Source organism: Brassica rapa, chromosome A04 (genome assembly GCF_000309985.2).
Source record: "Brassica rapa cultivar Chiifu-401-42 chromosome A04, CAAS_Brap_v3.01, whole genome shotgun sequence".
NCBI lineage: Eukaryota > Viridiplantae > Streptophyta > Magnoliopsida > Brassicales > Brassicaceae > Brassica > Brassica rapa.
The window spans coordinates 17,903,272-17,922,654 of record NC_024798.2 but is presented as its reverse complement, the minus strand read 5'-3'; the positions used below and the strand labels follow the sequence as shown (position 1 = coordinate 17,922,654).

Here is a 19,383-nt window from a genome sequence, read left to right as displayed (position 1 = left end):
ATGCTCTAAAAGTTAAAGCTTTTATCAAATTCAACCTCTCTCTGTTAAAAAGAAAAGTAATTTATTTTACTGTTTAAATCTTTTTGTACATGTCTTAAAAGGATCTCGAGATTGGCGCCTGTGATAAAGACCCTTACTTTGCTTGCTCCTCTTATCTTCTCCTCCTTCCTCTCGCCATTGCTCTCTAGCGTTTTCTATAGTAACTGAAAGCAATAATAAACAAAAAACATATATTTTTTCTTCTTTCCCAAACTCTTTTTTCTTCCCACCATTATCTCATGAACGTTAGTGGAGGCTCTCTCTCCACACAGAGAGCCTACCCTTGAAAAGAACCCAGCTACTACTAGCTTACACTAACACCTCGAAAGTTTCATTCTTTAGCTTGAAACTCCATCTGGGTTTTTCTTTAAATTCCTTAAAAATTAAACTTTTATTTACTCTTTTGAGCTATGATGGTCCACACGATGCACAGAGAGTCCCCGGACAAAGGGTTGGACTCCGGCAAGTATGTTAGGTACACGCCTGAGCAAGTGGAAGCTCTTGAGAGAGTTTATACTGAGTGTCCTAAGCCCAGCTCTCTCAGAAGACAGCAACTCATACGAGAATGTCCCATTCTCTCCAACATCGAGCCTAAACAGATCAAAGTTTGGTTTCAAAACCGCAGGTGAGAAAGTTACTACAAATCATTTTTTTCTTCTGTATATTGTCTTTTATATTTGTAATTAAGTTCATAAAGACAAAAAAAATGTTTATAAAATTTTCCTTGCTGTTCTGTTCTGACAATTATGATTCTGTTCTTTTTTAGATCTCAGTGATTATTGTGTTTTGAAATTTTAATGTAGATCCATGTCTTGTGAAAATCCCCTCAGAGCAGGAAAGTTTGTTTTGGTTTAAAAGCTTTGATACAGTGGAAACTTTAAATGCAAGAAAGTGACATCTAATAAAAATGTCTTTGAATGCGTTTGTTCACATTTATTAAGATACGAATTTGGAAAAAAAAACATTATCTTTTCCACTCTTTATATCATTGGGTGGTGGTTTTATTATATGTTGTCACTGTTCATCCACTACTATTTTATTCACATCATACATGTAACGTTTGTCTTAGGCATAGTTGAGTTATATATGTTTGTTTTGTTTTTTTAGATGTCGAGAGAAGCAGAGGAAAGAAGCTGCTCGTCTCCAGACAGTGAACAGAAAGCTCAATGCAATGAATAAACTGCTGATGGAAGAGAATGATCGTCTGCAGAAGCAAGTTTCTCACTTGGTCTATGAGAATGGCCACATGAAACACCAAATACACACTGTAAACACTCCACACTAGTCTCTTCTATTTTATTCTATTCTATTATACTTATTTGGTTTTTGGTGTAAATTTTCTATTATTTTATTATATTTTTGCTTAAGTTTTGGTACGTTTCTTTGGAGTGTAGGCTTCAGGGACGACCACAGACAACAGCTGTGAGTCTGTGGTCGTAGCAAGTGGTCAGCAACATCAACAGCAAAACCCAAATCCTCAGCATCTCCAACGAGATGCTAACAACCCAGCTGGGTGAGCTTTTCTTACTGTACTTGCATATATATAAGCTTGTTGGACACTTTGTGACAACCTTAAATGTTTTTTTTTTGTGTGGTTATAGTCTCCTTTCAATAGCAAAGGAGGCTCTAGCAGAGTTCCTTTCCAAGGCTACAGGAACTGCTGTTGACTGGGTTCAGATGATTGGGATGAAGGTAATAAAACAGCTCTTCAAGTTTGTATAATCTTTTGCTGTTCTTTTAGATTTGTAGTGATGAACCTTGTTTAAATTGGTGTAGCCTGGTCCGGATTCTATTGGCATCGTAGCTATTTCCCGCAACTGCAGTGGAATTGCCGCACGTGCCTGCGGCCTCGTGAGCTTAGAGCCCATGAAGGTTGCTGAAATCCTCAAAGATCGTCCATCTTGGCTCCGTGATTGTCGAAGCGTGGACACTCTTAGCGTGATTCCCGCTGGAAACGGTGGGACTATCGAGCTTATATACACTCAGATGTATGCTCCAACAACGTTAGCAGCAGCTCGTGACTTCTGGACGCTGAGATACACCACTTGTTTAGAAGATGGAAGCTATGTGGTAACCTGATTTGCCTATTTTTCAAATTATTATTTCATGTTTGCCTTTCATCACTCACTCTCACTCATTGTCTTCTACAGGTTTGTGAGGGGTCGCTTAGTGCTGCAACTGGTGGGCCTACTGGGCCGCCTTCTTCAAACTTTGTGAGAGCTGAGATGCGACCAAGCGGGTTCCTCATCCGTCCTTGTGATGGTGGTGGTTCCATTCTCCACATTGTTGACCATGTTGATTTGGATGTAAGCATAACAAGTCAAATTGATTCAAACACACATCAATAGTATATGCTCATGACTTTGTTTTTTTTTTGTTTTTGGTTTCACTAGGCGTTGAGTGTCCCTGAAGTCATGAGGCCTCTCTATGAATCTTCAAAGATTCTTGCTCAGAAAATGACCGTTGCTGTAAGTACATTACCCCCAACAACTTGGTACAATGCTGTGATTCTTATGATTGGTTTCTTATTACAGGCGCTGAGACATGTAAGACAGATTGCACAAGAGACAAGTGGAGAAGTACAGTACGGTGGAGGGCGGCAACCTGCTGTTTTAAGAACCTTTAGTCAAAGACTCTCTCGGTATGCATCACCTTCATTCAAAATAGCTTCACTGCCATGTGTGTTGATTCTTCTCTTCCTAATTGTTCAAAATGAATGAACTTCAGGGGGTTCAATGATGCTGTTAATGGGTTTGTGGATGATGGATGGTCACCACTGGGTAGTGACGGTGCTGAGGATATAACACTTATGATAAACTTGTCCCCTGGAAAGTTTGGTGGGAACTCATTCCTCCCTAGCTTCGGTAGTGGTGTGCTTTGTGCCAAGGCATCTATGCTGTTACAGGTACATATTGGATAATGGAAGCAAGTTTTTTTTATGTTTCGGTTTTTGTTAACTCACTTTCTTGCGTCCAGAACGTTCCACCCGCTGTGCTGGTTCGTTTCCTTAGAGAACACCGCTCTGAGTGGGCTGACTACGGCGTGGACGCTTATGCTGCTGCATCCCTCAGAGCGAGTCCTTTCGCTGTTCCTTGCGCTAGAGCTGGTGGCTTACCTAGTAACCAAGTCATTCTTCCTCTCGCTCAGACAGTTGAACATGAAGAGGTTTGAAATGACAAAACAGCTTTCTCTCTTACTACCTTTTTTCATAGTCCTGAAACCTTTCTCTTGTTTCAGTTTCTTGAGGTGGTTAGACTTGAAGGTCACGCTTACTCACCTGAAGACGTGGGCCTAGCTAGAGATATGTACTTACTACAGCTTTGTAGTGGTGTTGATGAAGATGTGGTTGGAGGTTGTGCACAGCTTGTCTTTGCTCCTATAGACGAATCATTTGCTGATGATGCACCTTTGCTTCCTTCTGGCTTCCGTGTCATACCTCTTGAACCAAAATCAACCTCGGTAATACATCAAAACCTCATTTAAAGATACTAAGTCACATGTATATTCTAATCTTTCACTGGTCATTTAGAACAATGCATCTGTGAACCGTACATTGGATCTAGCATCAGCTTTAGAAGGATCAACACGTCAAGGAGGTGAAGCTGACCCAAATGGTTGTAACTTTAGGTCGGTGTTAACCATAGCATTCCAGTTCACGTTTGATAACCACACAAGAGACAATGTTGCTTCAATGGCACGTCAGTACGTGAGAAACATAGTGGGATCGATTCAGAGGGTTGCTTTGGCCATTGCTCCTCGTCCTGGCTCTAGTATCAGTCCAATATCTGCTCCCACTTCCCCTGAAGCTCTCACTCTTGTCCGCTGGATCTCTAGGAGTTACATGTACTAATCAAATGTTACATATTCTAATCTGAGTGTTTATATAGTCTGAAACTGAAACTCTATTCATAATGGCTGTTGTAGAGTTCACACTGGTGTGGATCTCTTTGGATCTGATTCTCAAACCAGTGGTGACACATTGCTGCATCAAGTCTGGAGCCATACCGATGCAATCTTGTGCTGCTCCATGAAAACAAACGTAAGTGAAGGGTATTTTGCTTTCATGCTCTTGAATTTGTTGAGATAAGTGTGACAAAATCTCTTGGTTTTTGCAGGCTTCACCAATCTTCACATTTGCAAACCAAACCGGTTTAGACATGCTGGAAACTACTCTCGTGTCCCTTCAAGACATAACGTTAGACAAGACCTTAGACGAGCCTGGTCGTAAAGCTCTCTGCTCTGAGTTCCCCAAGATCATGCAACAGGTTTGTTTCCTTGTCCTTGTAAAGTGTTTACTATTTTCTTGGAAAGTCATTCATTGTCTGACTTGGAATCTTGATTGTTTTGTAAAGGGCTATGCTCATCTTCCTGCGGGTGTATGTGCGTCAAGCATGGGGAGATTGGTGTCTTACGAGCAGGCAACAGTGTGGAAAGTTCTTGAAGACGACGAATCAAATCATTGCTTAGCGTTTATGTTCGTTAATTGGTCCTTCGTTTGAAGGAGAGCCAGAAGAAGACGAGCACACTCCATTTAAGTGGGAGGAGGGTTTATTTATGTAAGATATTAATGTTAGGGCTTCTATGCTCAAGTATTTTGAAATTTAAGGACTAGTATGTAATATGACTAATATATGATCCTTTGTGGATTATACTTGTTCCTTATGTTATGGCAGAATATTATTATGAAAATGACAAGTCTTTTTGCTTTGCTAATTTGATTTAGCAGAATTTTTAATCTATACTTTTCTTTTTATTAAGTCATCACTCTTAAGCTGCACGAAGCAAAGCATAATTCATAAAGAAAAAGAGCTGAAATTCCCTAAATATGTAATACGACAAGAAATTCTAATTTAATGTGTATATATTTGGTTCCTTTAATTTTGGAGAATAACATTTTGTTTGGTAATAGAAATAATGAAATTTAGAAAATAAATTTTGTTACACAGGGAAAATGTTTTTTTCATCTATAGTTTAATAACAAAGATAAAAGAATGAGATAGGTTTTGTATTTTGGGGTATGATGTATAGAAGATAAACATTTGTCTTATTGACAAGGAATAAGGAATGATGTTAGATTTGTGTATAGTGGAGGATGGTCCAGTTTGAATAAAGGTTATAGCTGTGGAAGCCGTTTCTAGCACTGCAAAAATGTATTTGCATGAATCTTCACAAAAATGAATCTATAGATTTCCTAAATTAAATTGAGATCGTATCTATCATAAGAAAATTATGATGATGCCTCCCACTCTATAAGTTATACTAGGCAGAGAAAGCTATATACGTTTTCCCTCCGTAAGCTGTCTATTTGAATGAATTAAGTTTTAAATGTTTTTTGCATTCTATGGCAAAGTGACCACTTTGGTAAAAAACTGTAAAATATACGTCACCAAGAAGTAATAACCTTTTGGAAAAGTTGTTTTGTTTTGCTATTCCTCAAAAGTTGGGTTGATGATAAGAGATATATTACTATTTACTAGTAACATATGATAAAACCATAATGGAATTATGCTATTTATAGAGTTACAGCATCATTAAACGGAAAAATACATGCTATTAGTGTTGTATTGATATTTTATGTTATATTAGTTTTCATCTAGTTCTGTAGTTTTTTTGTTGTGTGTTTGTGTGTGTGTGTGTTTTTACCACATAGATTTTAAAAATATTATGGGTGTACATGATATTCTCAAAGTTAAGTTTTATGAGTAAATGTAAAGAAAATTTGCATTTCAATAACAATAAATTTTAATAAAACTGCTAAATCAATGATTAGTAAAAAAATTCAATAGGATTTTGAATAAAATTTAAAAAGTCTTCACCACAATAACAATAGATTTTATTAATATTTTAAAAATTCATAAGCCAATAATAAGAGATTCTATAAATTTTATAACTCCTTAGGAATTCTTCTATCAGTAACCCCTCCTTTTTTTGGTCAAATCAATAACCCCCTTAAACTGTAATCAATAAACCAAACTCAATTTTGTAAAATAAATAAATAAATATATATATATATATAAACATTTAGTTAATGCTAATTTTGGTATTAAAAAAATTGTCTGCTATTTTTCGAACAAAAAAAACTTGATTTAGTGTTATCTTAAATTACCTTTCTGATAATAAAGTAAATAATGTTGAAGATATTGCTTGTAGCAAAACGTAGTAGCACATTCACACTAGCTACTTGCACAACAAATGAACACATAAACTCAATAAAAGCTACTAGCAACTCAGAGAAAAGTATTTCCTTTTCGTTGTCACCACTCACCAGTCCAAGCCTTGAGGGTTTGGGATCAATACAGCTGTAAATTCATTGTTTTTTTCTTGTATGATACTAAAGAGCCATCGTTTATGAAGTGTTGTGATTTCATTTCCTCTAAACGACTAAAACTCACATCAAACCCCGACATTCTCGTGTCACTAATGGGTGTACGTTTAGGTTGCTTGTAGGAATAGTTATTGAACTATAACATAGGAGATGGTCGTTGTTTCATGGTAAGATATATATATATTATTATTTTTTTGTTGGATTTGGTAATTTATTCCTTAGTGCACAAAGATTAAGAAATTTACTTTTCTCTAAAAAATAGTTTTAAAAATATAATTTAAAAATCATCCAACCAATTACAAAAATGACTACAACGTCTAATTGGTTACACAGTTTTTAATAAAGCTAAAAATAGCATAAAAATATCACAATATCATCTATTTTGAAACAACAAAAATCTTCTAAAACATTATCTAATATGAAACAGAGGGAATATATTACTAGTAATAGGTAACATTGCAACATATGATAAAACCATAATCAAATTATAAAATTTCTATAAATGATAGAGTAATAGCATCAGTGATGAATTTTGCGGAGTCATAATATTTATATGCTATTTAAAATATAACAAACAAACATAGCTAATTATTATTTGGTAACAAAACAGTAGTCACGCAGCATCAGATTCACACCGTTTGATTAATGGGGAGCAATACACGCAAGCTCCAGTAGACAAGGTGATGATGGTTAATACAACGACGATTGCTAGGATATTATTATGAACTGTATCCATCTTCTTATTCTTCACCAAACCACTATATCTTTTAGTCTAGGTTTCCTTTTCTTCTTCTTATAGACTACACATTATACCATATATAGTTATAGATATATCATCAATATTGTGTTTACTTCTTCTTTTTTTACTTATAAATAAGATAAATTTGGAACAAAAGGCTGGCTTGTTATCGACATGTTATTCATCTTCCTTTACTTTAGGTATGGCCTAGTAGAAATCTGAACTAGATGGCAAGATGCAGTGATTATTGGTTTTATCAAAAATACGCAAAGAAACACGGAGAACCTTCACCCTCAGGATTTCATCGACAAGAAGTGAGCAGAATGATAGACATTACTAGACAACAAGGTGGAGGCAAATATGATGGAACTCCAAAAATTAGGTTCGCAATAACATAAGTCTCAGCATCAATTTTCGTTTTTAATGTGTTAAAATTTCTATAACAATGCTGCAATTCGTCCTACGTTTTTTTAAAAAATAGTTTAACATTTATAAAACAAAAAAAAAGAAAACAAATTATTGGGTTTAAATAAGGTTGTCGCGTTACCTAACTGAAGATTGTATCTCAATGAGTAAGGCTCATCAGCCTTTTACTCTCTGTTTAACAAAATAAACCCAAAATGAAGAAAAAAACTTGAAACAAATGATCAGACTCGCAACTTCAGTTAACTCAAGTGAAGAGGAGTCCATGAAAATTGCTGAAATCATATCATATGAGTGAAGTTAATGGCATTGGCTAAGGAGAAGATTTTGGAATATCACATCTTGACGGACACTATGATGTTTAAGTTAGTATGTAGACCACGGTACACGTCACTAATCAGATAGTCAATAAACAAAATGAGTGAAAAAAGGTCCGTTTCGAATCGAGAGACAGGCCATGACCCAAATATGATACTTTGTGTTTTCAATATTACAATTGATTGTATAACTTATAAGTTCAAAATATTCGCCATGAACTCTATCTAGGTTAAGAACAAAAGATTTATAATATCATCTTGTCAACAAAAAAGATTTCTTACTTGATAACTTACACAAAGAAAAGATGCAAACGTTCGTCTCCAGAATCGAATCTCGTTCTGATTATAGTTTACGTATATGGTTATTAGTTTGATTTACATCATATCCAAGACAAATCTATGTTTGACTGCACTGTATACTTGTTGACATCATACATTTTTAAGTTTTATTTCCCTAATATAAAGAGTAATGGCCCGGCAGAATCTATTGGTTTGATGTGAAAACAATTCAGGACGTTAATCGGAAAGATTACATTATTGGAGGAGACATGGGAACAATGTCAACAGTTTTGGGAGTAAAAATATATTAAAATATACAATCAAGATGCTACAATATTTTTCTTAAATTATAAACCATATTGTAGAATTCCAAGGGGGAAAAGTTGGATTCTCTATGATTTTCCAATTCTAGGTTCCTTTGCCTACAAGTCTACAATGACTATATCTATATAACATACAGGATCTATTGATTTATCTATGTTATACTTATATTCGAACGAGTTTATTTCTATTTAATGAACTCTAAAAACATTTGTATTCTACTACTACTACGAGTTTTAGTAGTGTTCTCTATTATTGTTCTTAATTATCGTATGCTACTTTCTTTATTTCTGGCATTGGTTGTTATGTACTTACGTATTCCATTTCAGATACTTTTTCTGAAAATACGTATTCCACTCCAAATACTTAAATATGCGTTATGTTCTTTTGGTGAATACCATGAATTTTGCAAATAATATAGATCTAGACATTTCTTATTAATAATGCCACAAAATATTTCAATCTGTTTTCTAAACACGTTATGTCCGTGTGTCGGCTTACCACGGCAGCGGGAATATTGGCGGCCGGTTTGCGCTGTTGATTATTTAACTTGTACTGTACTAAATAATTATAATCTTATTGTAGTTAACATTATATATCAACATAACAGCAGGCAGCAAGAGAAAAGTGAGAACTTCCGACCTTCACGTAACTTCCCTTCGGTATTATTTTACCAATTAAGTTTTTTTTCCCTCCATCTATTATGATCTTTATTTTTGGCTAAAAAATCTATTACTAGGAAAGTTGTTTAGGTCTTATTCATCACGAATTATTAAAACGTGATTAGCTCGACGATTAAGGTGGAAAAGTAGTCTAGGTCTTAGTCTAACCACTTTTTTCATGCAATAATTTCCGTCCAAATTTTTTGACGCTAAAAGAAACGCATGAAACGACAAGGAAAAAACGTATTAAATATATATACATTTTTAAAAAAGTTTTCCTATAACCAGTTCAAAAGTTGATGTAATAATGAGATTGTTTGACTGATTTTTGATGATAATATTGACTGGTTCTGATGATGTAAATTACCAACAGAGTTGGTTTAATTCTTAAGTTTTTTATCATTAAAATTGCAAGACGCTAAAGGTCCAATGAGAAACACACCACACGATTTGTGGAAGCTGCTTACTTATTTAGTTATTTACACTTACATTAGTCTTGAAAGATTAATTTGAGACGTAATATTTAAATTGTTAGAGATCTTACCGATCTGTTTTTCAGCATGGTTTAAAGATTTGTGTTATCCAATTATAGGGTTGTCGTTTTTCCTTTTACCTAAGTAGATTGTTTTTAATTTTTTTAAGTAGATGCCAAGTAGTGTCTGGTCTGGATTTAGTATAGACCAAATCCAGGGCGTGCTTTAAATTAGTACTGTATGCCATGTGGTCCACACGATCTCACATGTTTGGATTTACCTTTAATTACATTTACTAATTTTATTAGTGATTAAAGTTATTTATCTAACCTTGTTTTCAACATAAAATATACACCAAATTGTAAGAGATCTTGTTTTGGCAAGAAAAAAGATGGTTAAATGATAACAAAAAAAAGAGATGGTTAAATTTACAATAAGCACTGCTTCACGTTTACACACACTATTATTAAAGATTTTGATTTTGTTGCATATATATAAAAATGTAAAATGATAATAAAATGTTTAAAATAGGCATGGGCATTTTATCCGGATCCGAAGATCCGACCCGAAACCGATCCAAAAAAATCGGGTTCGGGTAGGAACCGACCCGATCAAATTATCCTATCGGGTTTTGTTGCAGAGGACCCGCGGATCTTGGACCCGACCCGACCCAAATCCGAAATCCGATGGGTACCCGAATTAATAATGTAAATTAAATAAAATGCATCACGGGGAAATCAAAGACGGGTTATTTGTCTAGAGAACATGAGGGTCAACCACTAGGAGACAACGAATTGTTGTTGTATCTCGCACAGTTTAGTATATATACACATTTTAATATAATAAAAACACAAATTTTGAATAAAATTTTGAATATTTTCGGATATATAAATATTTTCAGATATTTTTTTTGTATTTTTAGATCTTTTTTAGATCGAACCCGAACCAAACTCAACCTGAAACCGAACCGATAAATTTTAATTACCCAAATGGGTCTAACTATCTAAGACCCGACCCGACTCGGACCCGGCACGACCCGAACCGACCCTGAACTGAAAATTTAAAATTACCCTATCGGATCCTAAACTCTTAGATCCGAAAGACCCGGATCCGAAAGGACCCGACCCGAATCCGACCCGACGACCCGAATGCCCAGACCTAGTCTAAAACCAAAAGCGTTTCTCGAGAAAGGCTGACCAAGGCCGCTTATGTAATGGTCGGCCTTTCTATCGGAATGCTTCCTTTGTCTTCGAAGGGTGGGAAAAACAGGTTCGGAAATGGCAATACACTTTGCAGAAATCATTTTAAATTATTTGTGTTTGGACTTACTAACGCTATTATGAAAATGTAGACATCAACTTTTTATCTGTACTCATCTGCATATTAGTGTGGAGGAAAATATTTTTCTTTTACTTTTGAATGCTTTTCAGATTTCATTTCAACTAGTTTTTTTTTTATCAATTCATTTCAACTAGTTTCTAACAATTTTTTATTGGTATTGCTTTTTGTAATAATCATCAAGGTTGTTTGGTTATTTTTTAGTGAAAAAATGTCTTTTGGAGAATAGACTTAACATGTATCAGTTTTCTTAAAATAATCATATTAACAAATATTTCTTTCGTACTACTACAACATACATGGAGAGAAATTTTTCAAAACATATGGTCTATTCTTTTTTTTGTTTGTCAAACAACATATGGTATAATATCATACTTTTTATTTGTTTCATCAAATTTTCAGTCTAACTTTGGAATAACCTATTTTCAACATCAGTATCACTCTATATACATTAAGTAGATTGTTTTATCGCACGATCCTCAATTTTAAGAGATTAGAGCATAATTAGTGATGGTATCCGACTAAGTCTCTACAAATTAAAATAATGAAAAGAATGATAAAAGAGGAGAGAGGAAACGAAAAAGAGAGACGATTTGTTGGAAGAAACGTGAACAAAACTTAAAAAAACTATTTGCTTAGGTGTTTCTGTCTCTCACTGATTCAATTTTTTATACTTTTAAAATTTAACCAACAAAATTAATTATATTGATATTATATAAGACTCATGAGGATTTTTTTGTTGCTAATGATGCTCTTAAAAGGAGCAAAAGAAATTAACATATAATTTAGAAATAGACAGAGAGTCACCGTCAATTTGATAATAAAACTTGTTTTTCGGGAGATTATCATCATCGTATTTGAAACTCTATTTGTCTAACTCATGCCAAAGTTCAGATATATAGAGTGTGATTGGTAAACAAAGTAGAGTAAATGGAAGTAAAATAAATAGAGTAGACTGGAGTAAAATTTTTTTTCTAATCAAGTGATTTGTTTTTTTCTGAGTTGAAAATTTACCTCCCTATAAAAGAGGTGAAAAAAGTTACGATGGAAATGGTGAATCCATCTAAAATTTCTTTTACTTTTTCTTCCCACCTATTAACGCTAACTTTTAACCAATCAGAGCTAATATTGTCACACATGCCATGTGACCATATTTTAGGCTATAATGTGGACCTTCTTAATATTGATTAAGAAACTTCTTTTTCATAAAACAAAACTAGTATTAATTAAGAAACTATTGGTTAGTTTCCCAATTGTATCAAACAAATTATATGATATGGGTCACTTTCATAAAGAAAACTAACGATTTTCTGTTATTCGTCAGCACTAACAAATAAAAAGTATACACACCTATATGCATACGGAGTGAGTAGTGTGTATGTGTATATATATGCATTAATTATTATATTAATCATTCTCAATCTTAAAGTTTTGACATCCCACAAGCAATTCACTTGCCATGTCTTTTTTTTTGTTTATATGTGTATACATCTACGTGTGCTATGTGTATACATGACATATCTAATCAAGTGTGTAAGTGTATGTAGATATGATACACATTATGAAGTATCTATGCAGCCATGCAGGTACATATATATATATGTGTGTGTGTGTTATTTTAGGCATCATTCATGAGAAACGTAAATAATAATGTGATATAACAAACTAAGTCCCACATTGGAGAATTAGACAAGGAGTGTCTAATATATAAAGAGATGTCCAACTCTAATAGTACGAGGCCTTTTGGGAAGAAAACCAAAAGTAAATCCATGCGGGCTTGCCTAAGGCCCAAAGTGAACAATATCGTACTAATAAGATAAGATAGAGTTGGACACAGGATTTCACAATCCCAACAATTGGTATCAGAGCCAGGTTGACGAGAAATCTGCAAGAAAGACCGAAATACCCTTTGAGTGATGAATGGGTATCCTATGAGTTAGGAATGAGAGGTGTGTGGCAAGAAAGATCGAAATACCCTTTGAGTGATGAATGGGTATCCTATGAGTTAGGAATGAGAGGTGTGTGGCAGAAATCAAGTCAGAAGATTCTGGAAGTCAGTTGTGAGACACGAGATGAATGTGATCCTTAGTTTGAAGGGCAGAATGTGATATAACAAACTAAGTCCCACATTGGAGAATTAGACAAGGAGTGTCTAATATATAAAGAGATGTCCAACTCTAATAGTACGAGGCCTTTTGGGAAGGAAACCAAAAGTAAATCCATGCGGGTTTGCCTAAGGCCCAAAGTGGATAATATCGTACTAATAAGATAAGATAGAGTTGGACACGGAATTTCACAATCCCAACATTCGACATGGTGCAGTTTATATATTTTTAATAAAATATCAATACTTATTAGTTATTACACTTTTCTGCTGCACTTTTTTATGGCACCCAACTTTCTATAAGAAAACTCGTGGGGCTTGCTTCCTGTATATTATAGTTTAATCGCTTCCCTCACAATTGCATTTCCAATAGATTTGTTTTGAAGTTATTTTCCATTTCATGAATACAATTAGTTTTTTTTTTTGCTTAAATTTGGTGCATGTATTTCCATTAGTTGACGAAATATCATTGCTGGATAATTATAGGCTTTGATTGGTAATACATTATGAGGATGGCAAGAAGTTTACTGTCTTCTATGAAATCAGTCACTAAAATTATATATGAAAATGGTACAAAATGATGGTACACAAACAAAAGAAACAATGTTCAAAAACAAAATAATGTAACACTCAAACTTCCAAAAAGAGTGTTATGTACCACCTTAATTAGATACCAAACCATGCGTCTGTAGTCGGGTGATACAAGGCTTTCCGTGGATCTCTAAAAGACCCGAATTTGAATCTGCTGCCAATCCAGATAAACACGACGCATGATCATCGAAATTTTTCATATTCTCTCTCCGAAAAAATGTTTATCATTTTTTTATAAAAATTAGATACCACTCCTACCGTAGTGCTTAAATTTCCTGATACACTTACAATTTTTAGTGCCACCAATAAAAAAATATTAAAAAAATATTTTAGTAGAAGCTAACAAAACGTGGAGGCTAACATTTTCGTTTAAGTAATTCTGCTAAAGGATGTTCATGGAAACATAGGTATGTTTAGCGAATATGAAAAGATATGGTAACTGAATTTCAGAATAGATTTGAGATTTAAGAGATTATAAATATTTTAATTTTATTTTACTTTTAAAAATCAACAATTTCAAAACCATATAGTTTTTTAAAAAAAAATGGAGATGAAAATCTATTTTATTCGACAGAATCGGTCTTGGTGAAGTTACATTGTTCCATAAATCATATCATAATGTAAAGTTTGAGATTCAAACAATAGTGAAAACAACATTGTGTATTTATTTATACAATCACTACTGAATACTAAAATTAAGAAAATTATATATATAGAATTCAAATTCTGATCTAATTTCAGTCAAAAGATAAGATTGATATTTTTAATTTTTGGATCTAAATAGTTAGATCTATATATTCGAATGCCTGATGCAATTTAAATCTCTCTCCTTTATAAATTTTGAAAATATATTAACTAATATTTATTATCTAATTGAAATAATCTCAACCAATGATAAATAATGGTAAAAAAAAATTTTACTTCAAAAAATGGACCAAAGTTGCAAGATCTGTTATTCTATTCACAAAAGTTATTTTGTTTGGTAGTATGTGTCTTTTTTAAGATCAATCAATAATATTTCAGGGATTTATTTCCATTTGTCCTTGGCAATAAACCAAACAAATTATTTACTAGGTTCCAATTTATGCTTGGACCCAAAATCTGTCGCCTCAGAGAGGAATGGACCCGCAATTCCTTAATGTTGCCGCCTGTCTTCTTCACATCCTATGCTTTAATTACTTGCACAGTTTTAGTTAATCTCTTCATGTCTCTACGATCCTATCTTTAATATTCTCATCAAAGGATCCACTTAGAAGAAGTTAAGCCTTTCATAAGTTCATATACATCGTCCATTATAGAATATATTACCATTTTAAAACCAAAATAAGCGGATTAAATCGTCTGATAAACTTTAAAAAAGATTCGAAGGGAGAAGTAATTGGAGTGATGTGGGAAAGATCCGTACAATGAATGGACCCATAAGATACAGTAAGTCCAAGACATAAGCCATTCGATGTAGTTTTAGTTAGTGCAAGTTCGGGATATAGTTAAATCAGTGACCAAACACTTTGCTAATAGCTCGGGAATATATAAGTAACGCAACAGTTGTTGTCTTTACGAACCAACGAGGAAGGGAATATCTATCTGGGATTTAATGGAAACAAAAGTCCATAGGTCAGTTCTGTTTTGTCTCTTAGTCTTACATGGCACAATTACTGACTTTGTCCGTCTTCCACCAAACCATCAAACAATTTTTCTCTTAGATTTCAATCAAGAAAAGATGTTTAATCTATGATTAGTATAAATATAAATTTAAAACTGAAATTTAGGGAAACTGATCTATAACCTTAAAAAAAATTATACTTAAAGAAAATAAATCATAAAAATACTAGAATCGAGATAATATAGTGATTAAAAACGTGTTTTAAGGGTAGCCAAGGAGAGAAGCATATGTAATATACGCCCAACTGAATCATATTCGTTATGCAAATTTATGTTTGCCCATTTTTCCTTAGGCTCATTGAACAAATTGGTCGTGCATGAAAACTAAGCTACGTCTTCCCTCTATTCCCCATTCATTTAAGTTCAAAACATTAAAGCCTTGTCTTTACCAAAAACACATTAAAGCCTTGGTCTACACTTTGTAACTGGGGTGATTCGTTTTTTTTCTAGCTCATTTCAGAAATTCAAGCTAACATGTATTGAAGACTATGAAAACATTGACATCGAACACGTTATTCAAATTGGGAATAAGAGTTTAGATACAAGCGTCTTATCGAAAATAACATTCATTAAAGCAAACTGAAGAAAAAAAAACCGGTCTCAGACTCAGTGATCAATCCACAAGATTTGAGAGAAGTTGTACGTCAATACCACACGCAATATGTAGGAGGTAGCGCGGAATCAAACAAAATTGGGCAAGTGACATCTCACATTTACATTAATAGAATCAAACGAGACCCGAGCCTAACATACAAACAATGTTTCTTGGATCCAAAACCAAATCATGGAACCTAACATAATATGAAGCCACACAAAGCCAACGACATCTAGTATATATAGGTTGGGTCCCTTATGGATCGTCTTTAATGATAATTAGGTATGTCTATAGTCGGTATATTAATTAGAATACGAAGATCCAATGACTAGAAACAGTACACTGACTATAATACGTATGCTTATGGTTTGTGTTACCGTGTTATTTTCTGATTTCATATCGGGATAATTGGTGTAGTCAGTGTACAAGAAAGGAAGCTACTGCTGCTGCATCTCGAGGCACGTGCCAGCGTCCTACACGTGTCTTATCCGTGTACGTCATTAAGGTCTCTTTGCTCTCTTTTATTCACATGGCGTTGAAAAGTACAATCAAGTAAACAAGGTCTAACATAATTATTAACCACTGTTAAAAAGGCTCTTTTTACTGCTACAGTTTTTTTTTCCTAACACCTTCCTCACCCATAAGGGCATCTGTATTGGGGGTCCCTTAAGGTATCCCTTAGGGGAAGGGGGTGAGAACCGAGGAAGAAAGAGAAGGGAAAAACCCTTAATTAAAAGCTGTCCTTTACTCTTTAATGACCAAAAAAAAAAAAAAAAAAAAAAAAAAGCAAAACAAGGGACTCTCTCCCTCTCTCTCTTCATCCCACCAATAAAGATGCCTTAAATACCCCACACCAACCCTCTCGCCTCTCTCTAAACTCTCTCAACTTCAAAATCATCCTCTTCTTTCTCAATCATAAACACTCCTTTCGGATTCCTATTTCTCTACACGTTTCTCCTATTTTTACTTCGATTTCCGACGATGTTACTAGAATCAGACGGCGAGATGAGCTTAGAGACAACAAACTCGCCGATTAGCAGCGGAACAGAGAGTTGCAGCAGTTTCAGCCGGCTATCTTTCGACGCGCCGCCGTCAACCACCGCCATAATCCCCGAGGAAGAGAGCTGCCTCACTCTTAAACCCCACAGATCCTCCGACTTCGCTTACGCGGAGATCCTACGACGGCGGAAACACAGCCTAACGTTCCGAGATTTTCGCCTTATGCGTCGTATCGGCGCCGGAGATATCGGAACCGTATACCTATGCCGTCTCGCCGGAGATCAAGAAGAGAGCCGGAGCTCGTACTTCGCGATGAAAGTTGTGGATAACGAAGCGCTTGCGATGAAGAAGAAGATGCACAGAGCTGAGATGGAGAAAAAGATATTGAAGATGCTCGACCATCCGTTTTTGCCGTCTCTTTACGCAGAGTTCGAAGCTTCACACTTCTCTTGCATCGTCATGGAATATTGCTCCGGCGGAGATTTGCATTCTCTCCGTCACAGACAGCCTCAACACAGATTCTCCCTCTCCTCCGCCAGGTAAAATAAAATAAAATAAAAAATAAAATTGTATAAAATTCAGACAATGTGTACGAACTTGCATGCATTGACTCTGTACACCTTTTGTTATGTTCTTCTGTAATAACAGACCTGTTCTAATCATGTCGGCTTTTTCAGTTCGTTGAATATGTCACGAAAAAAAGAAAAGAATATGTCATGAAGAGTCTTTTTCAACCAATCACATTAACAATAACTATGAACTTTTTTTTCTGTTACATGTCTATATAATTAATAAATTATTTTTTGTTTGTAACAGATTTTACGCGGCTGAAGTTCTAGTGGCGTTAGAATATCTACACATGTTGGGTATCATCTACAGAGATCTCAAGCCTGAAAATATCTTAGTTAGATCGGACGGTCACATCATGCTCTCTGACTTTGACCTCTCCTTATGCTCCGACTCAATCGCCGCCGTTGAATCCTCCTCATCCACGCCGGAGAATTATCCCCACTCTTCCCCGCGTCGACTCACTCGTCTCGCTAAGCTTTTCAACCGCGTCTTACGGTCCAAAAAGGTCCAGACGCTAGAACCGAACCGTCTCTTTGTGGCTGAACCGGTTACCGCCCGGTCCGGTTCCTTTGTTGGTACGCATGAGTACGTTGCACCAGAAGTCGCCTCTGGTGGGTCCCATGGGAACGCCGTTGACTGGTGGGCCTTCGGAGTGTTCCTCTACGAGATCATTTACGGCCGGACTCCCTTCGCCGCGCCGACAAATGACGTCATCCTACGTAACATAGTGAAAAGACCATTGAGTTTTCCGACCGATTCAGCGGCGACGATGTTTGAGCTTCACGCTCGGAGTTTGATCTCCGGGTTGCTCAACAAGGATCCGAGTAAACGGCTCGGCTCACGGCGAGGTGCGGCGGAGGTGAAAGTGCACCCGTTTTTCAAAGGTCTAAATTTTGCGCTCATCCGCACAATGACTCCGCCTGAGGTTCCCTCCGACGTCAGGAGACCGAAGAAGTCGGCGACGTTTGGTGGTAGAAGTAGCAAACCAGCGGCGTTCGATTTCTTTTGAAAACCAGTGTTAGCGATTAGTTAGCATCACGTGTTAGTCGGTTCAAGTCGGTGCCAGATTTTTAGCGACTGCCTTGTGACGATAGCTGTTTTAGCTGTACATTTTTAGGGACTGCCTTGTGACGATAGCTCTCAATTTTATTAATTCAAATCAACTCATAAACTGAATACAAACTTAAGCCTAGACGGCTAATAACACCATAAAACCCTAAAATAATAAAAATAATTATCTAAATAATTAATAAACTAAATAATAAATATTTATCTACATCAATATCAAAGATTTTCAAAATGTTATCAGATTCTAATATTCCCTCCGTTTTTTAATATAAGTCGTTTTACAGCTATACACGTAGATTAAGAAAACCATTAATTTTTTATATTTTCTAAACAAAAACATCATTAACTATTTACCTAACCACAATTCAACCAATAGAAAAATATAAGATATATTACCATTGGTCATACAACATTAATTATTAATAAATTTTACATAGAAAACCGAAAACGACATATAATTTGAAACAAAAAAATTTCTCTAAAACGACTTATAATAAAAAACGGAGGGAGTATTGTTTTTAAAACCTGTAAATTTATAATGTATACTCCCTCCGTTTTTTAATATAAGTCGTTTTACAGCTATACACGTAGATTAAGAAAACCATTAATTTTTTATATTTTCTAAACAAAAACATCATTAACTATTTACCTAACCACAATTCAACCAATAGAAAAATATAAGATATATTACCATTGGTCATACAACATTAATTATTAATAAATTTTACATAGAAAACCGAAAACGACATATAATTTGGAACAGAAAAGTTTCTCTAAAATGACTTATAATAAAAAACGGAGGGAGTAATAAATTGAGCAAGTAGGCGGAAAATTCAGCTAAAATTGTTGGGCATGTTTGAAGCATGTTCCCAACTTCA

At 34.9% G+C, this 19,383-nt stretch overlaps 2 protein-coding genes across 2 annotated transcripts; both read left to right on the top strand.

Annotated features, from left to right (window-relative positions):
• The first annotated feature begins 175 nt into the window (after nt 1-175).
• LOC103865350 (homeobox-leucine zipper protein ATHB-14) lies at nt 176-4,774 on the top strand. Its single transcript, XM_009143148.3, has 15 exons — nt 176-664; nt 1,147-1,306; nt 1,434-1,552; nt 1,641-1,731; nt 1,816-2,109; nt 2,190-2,345; nt 2,433-2,507; nt 2,574-2,680; nt 2,767-2,944; nt 3,016-3,204; nt 3,277-3,498; nt 3,569-3,882; nt 3,964-4,078; nt 4,155-4,304; nt 4,392-4,774. The coding sequence occupies exons 1-15, from the start codon at nt 450-452 to the stop codon at nt 4,536-4,538; spliced, it is 2,532 nt and encodes an 843-aa protein (XP_009141396.1). The 5' UTR covers nt 176-449; the 3' UTR covers nt 4,539-4,774.
• Nucleotides 4,775-16,775: 12,001 nt separating this feature from the next.
• LOC103249159 (protein kinase PINOID) lies at nt 16,776-18,551 on the top strand (the record flags this gene model as incomplete). Its single annotated transcript, NM_001301887.1, is given in 2 exon segments — nt 16,776-17,406; nt 17,684-18,551. Coding segments are annotated over 2 exon segments (1,320 nt in total). The 5' UTR covers nt 16,776-16,849.
• Between the last annotated feature and the right edge of the window lie 832 nt (nt 18,552-19,383).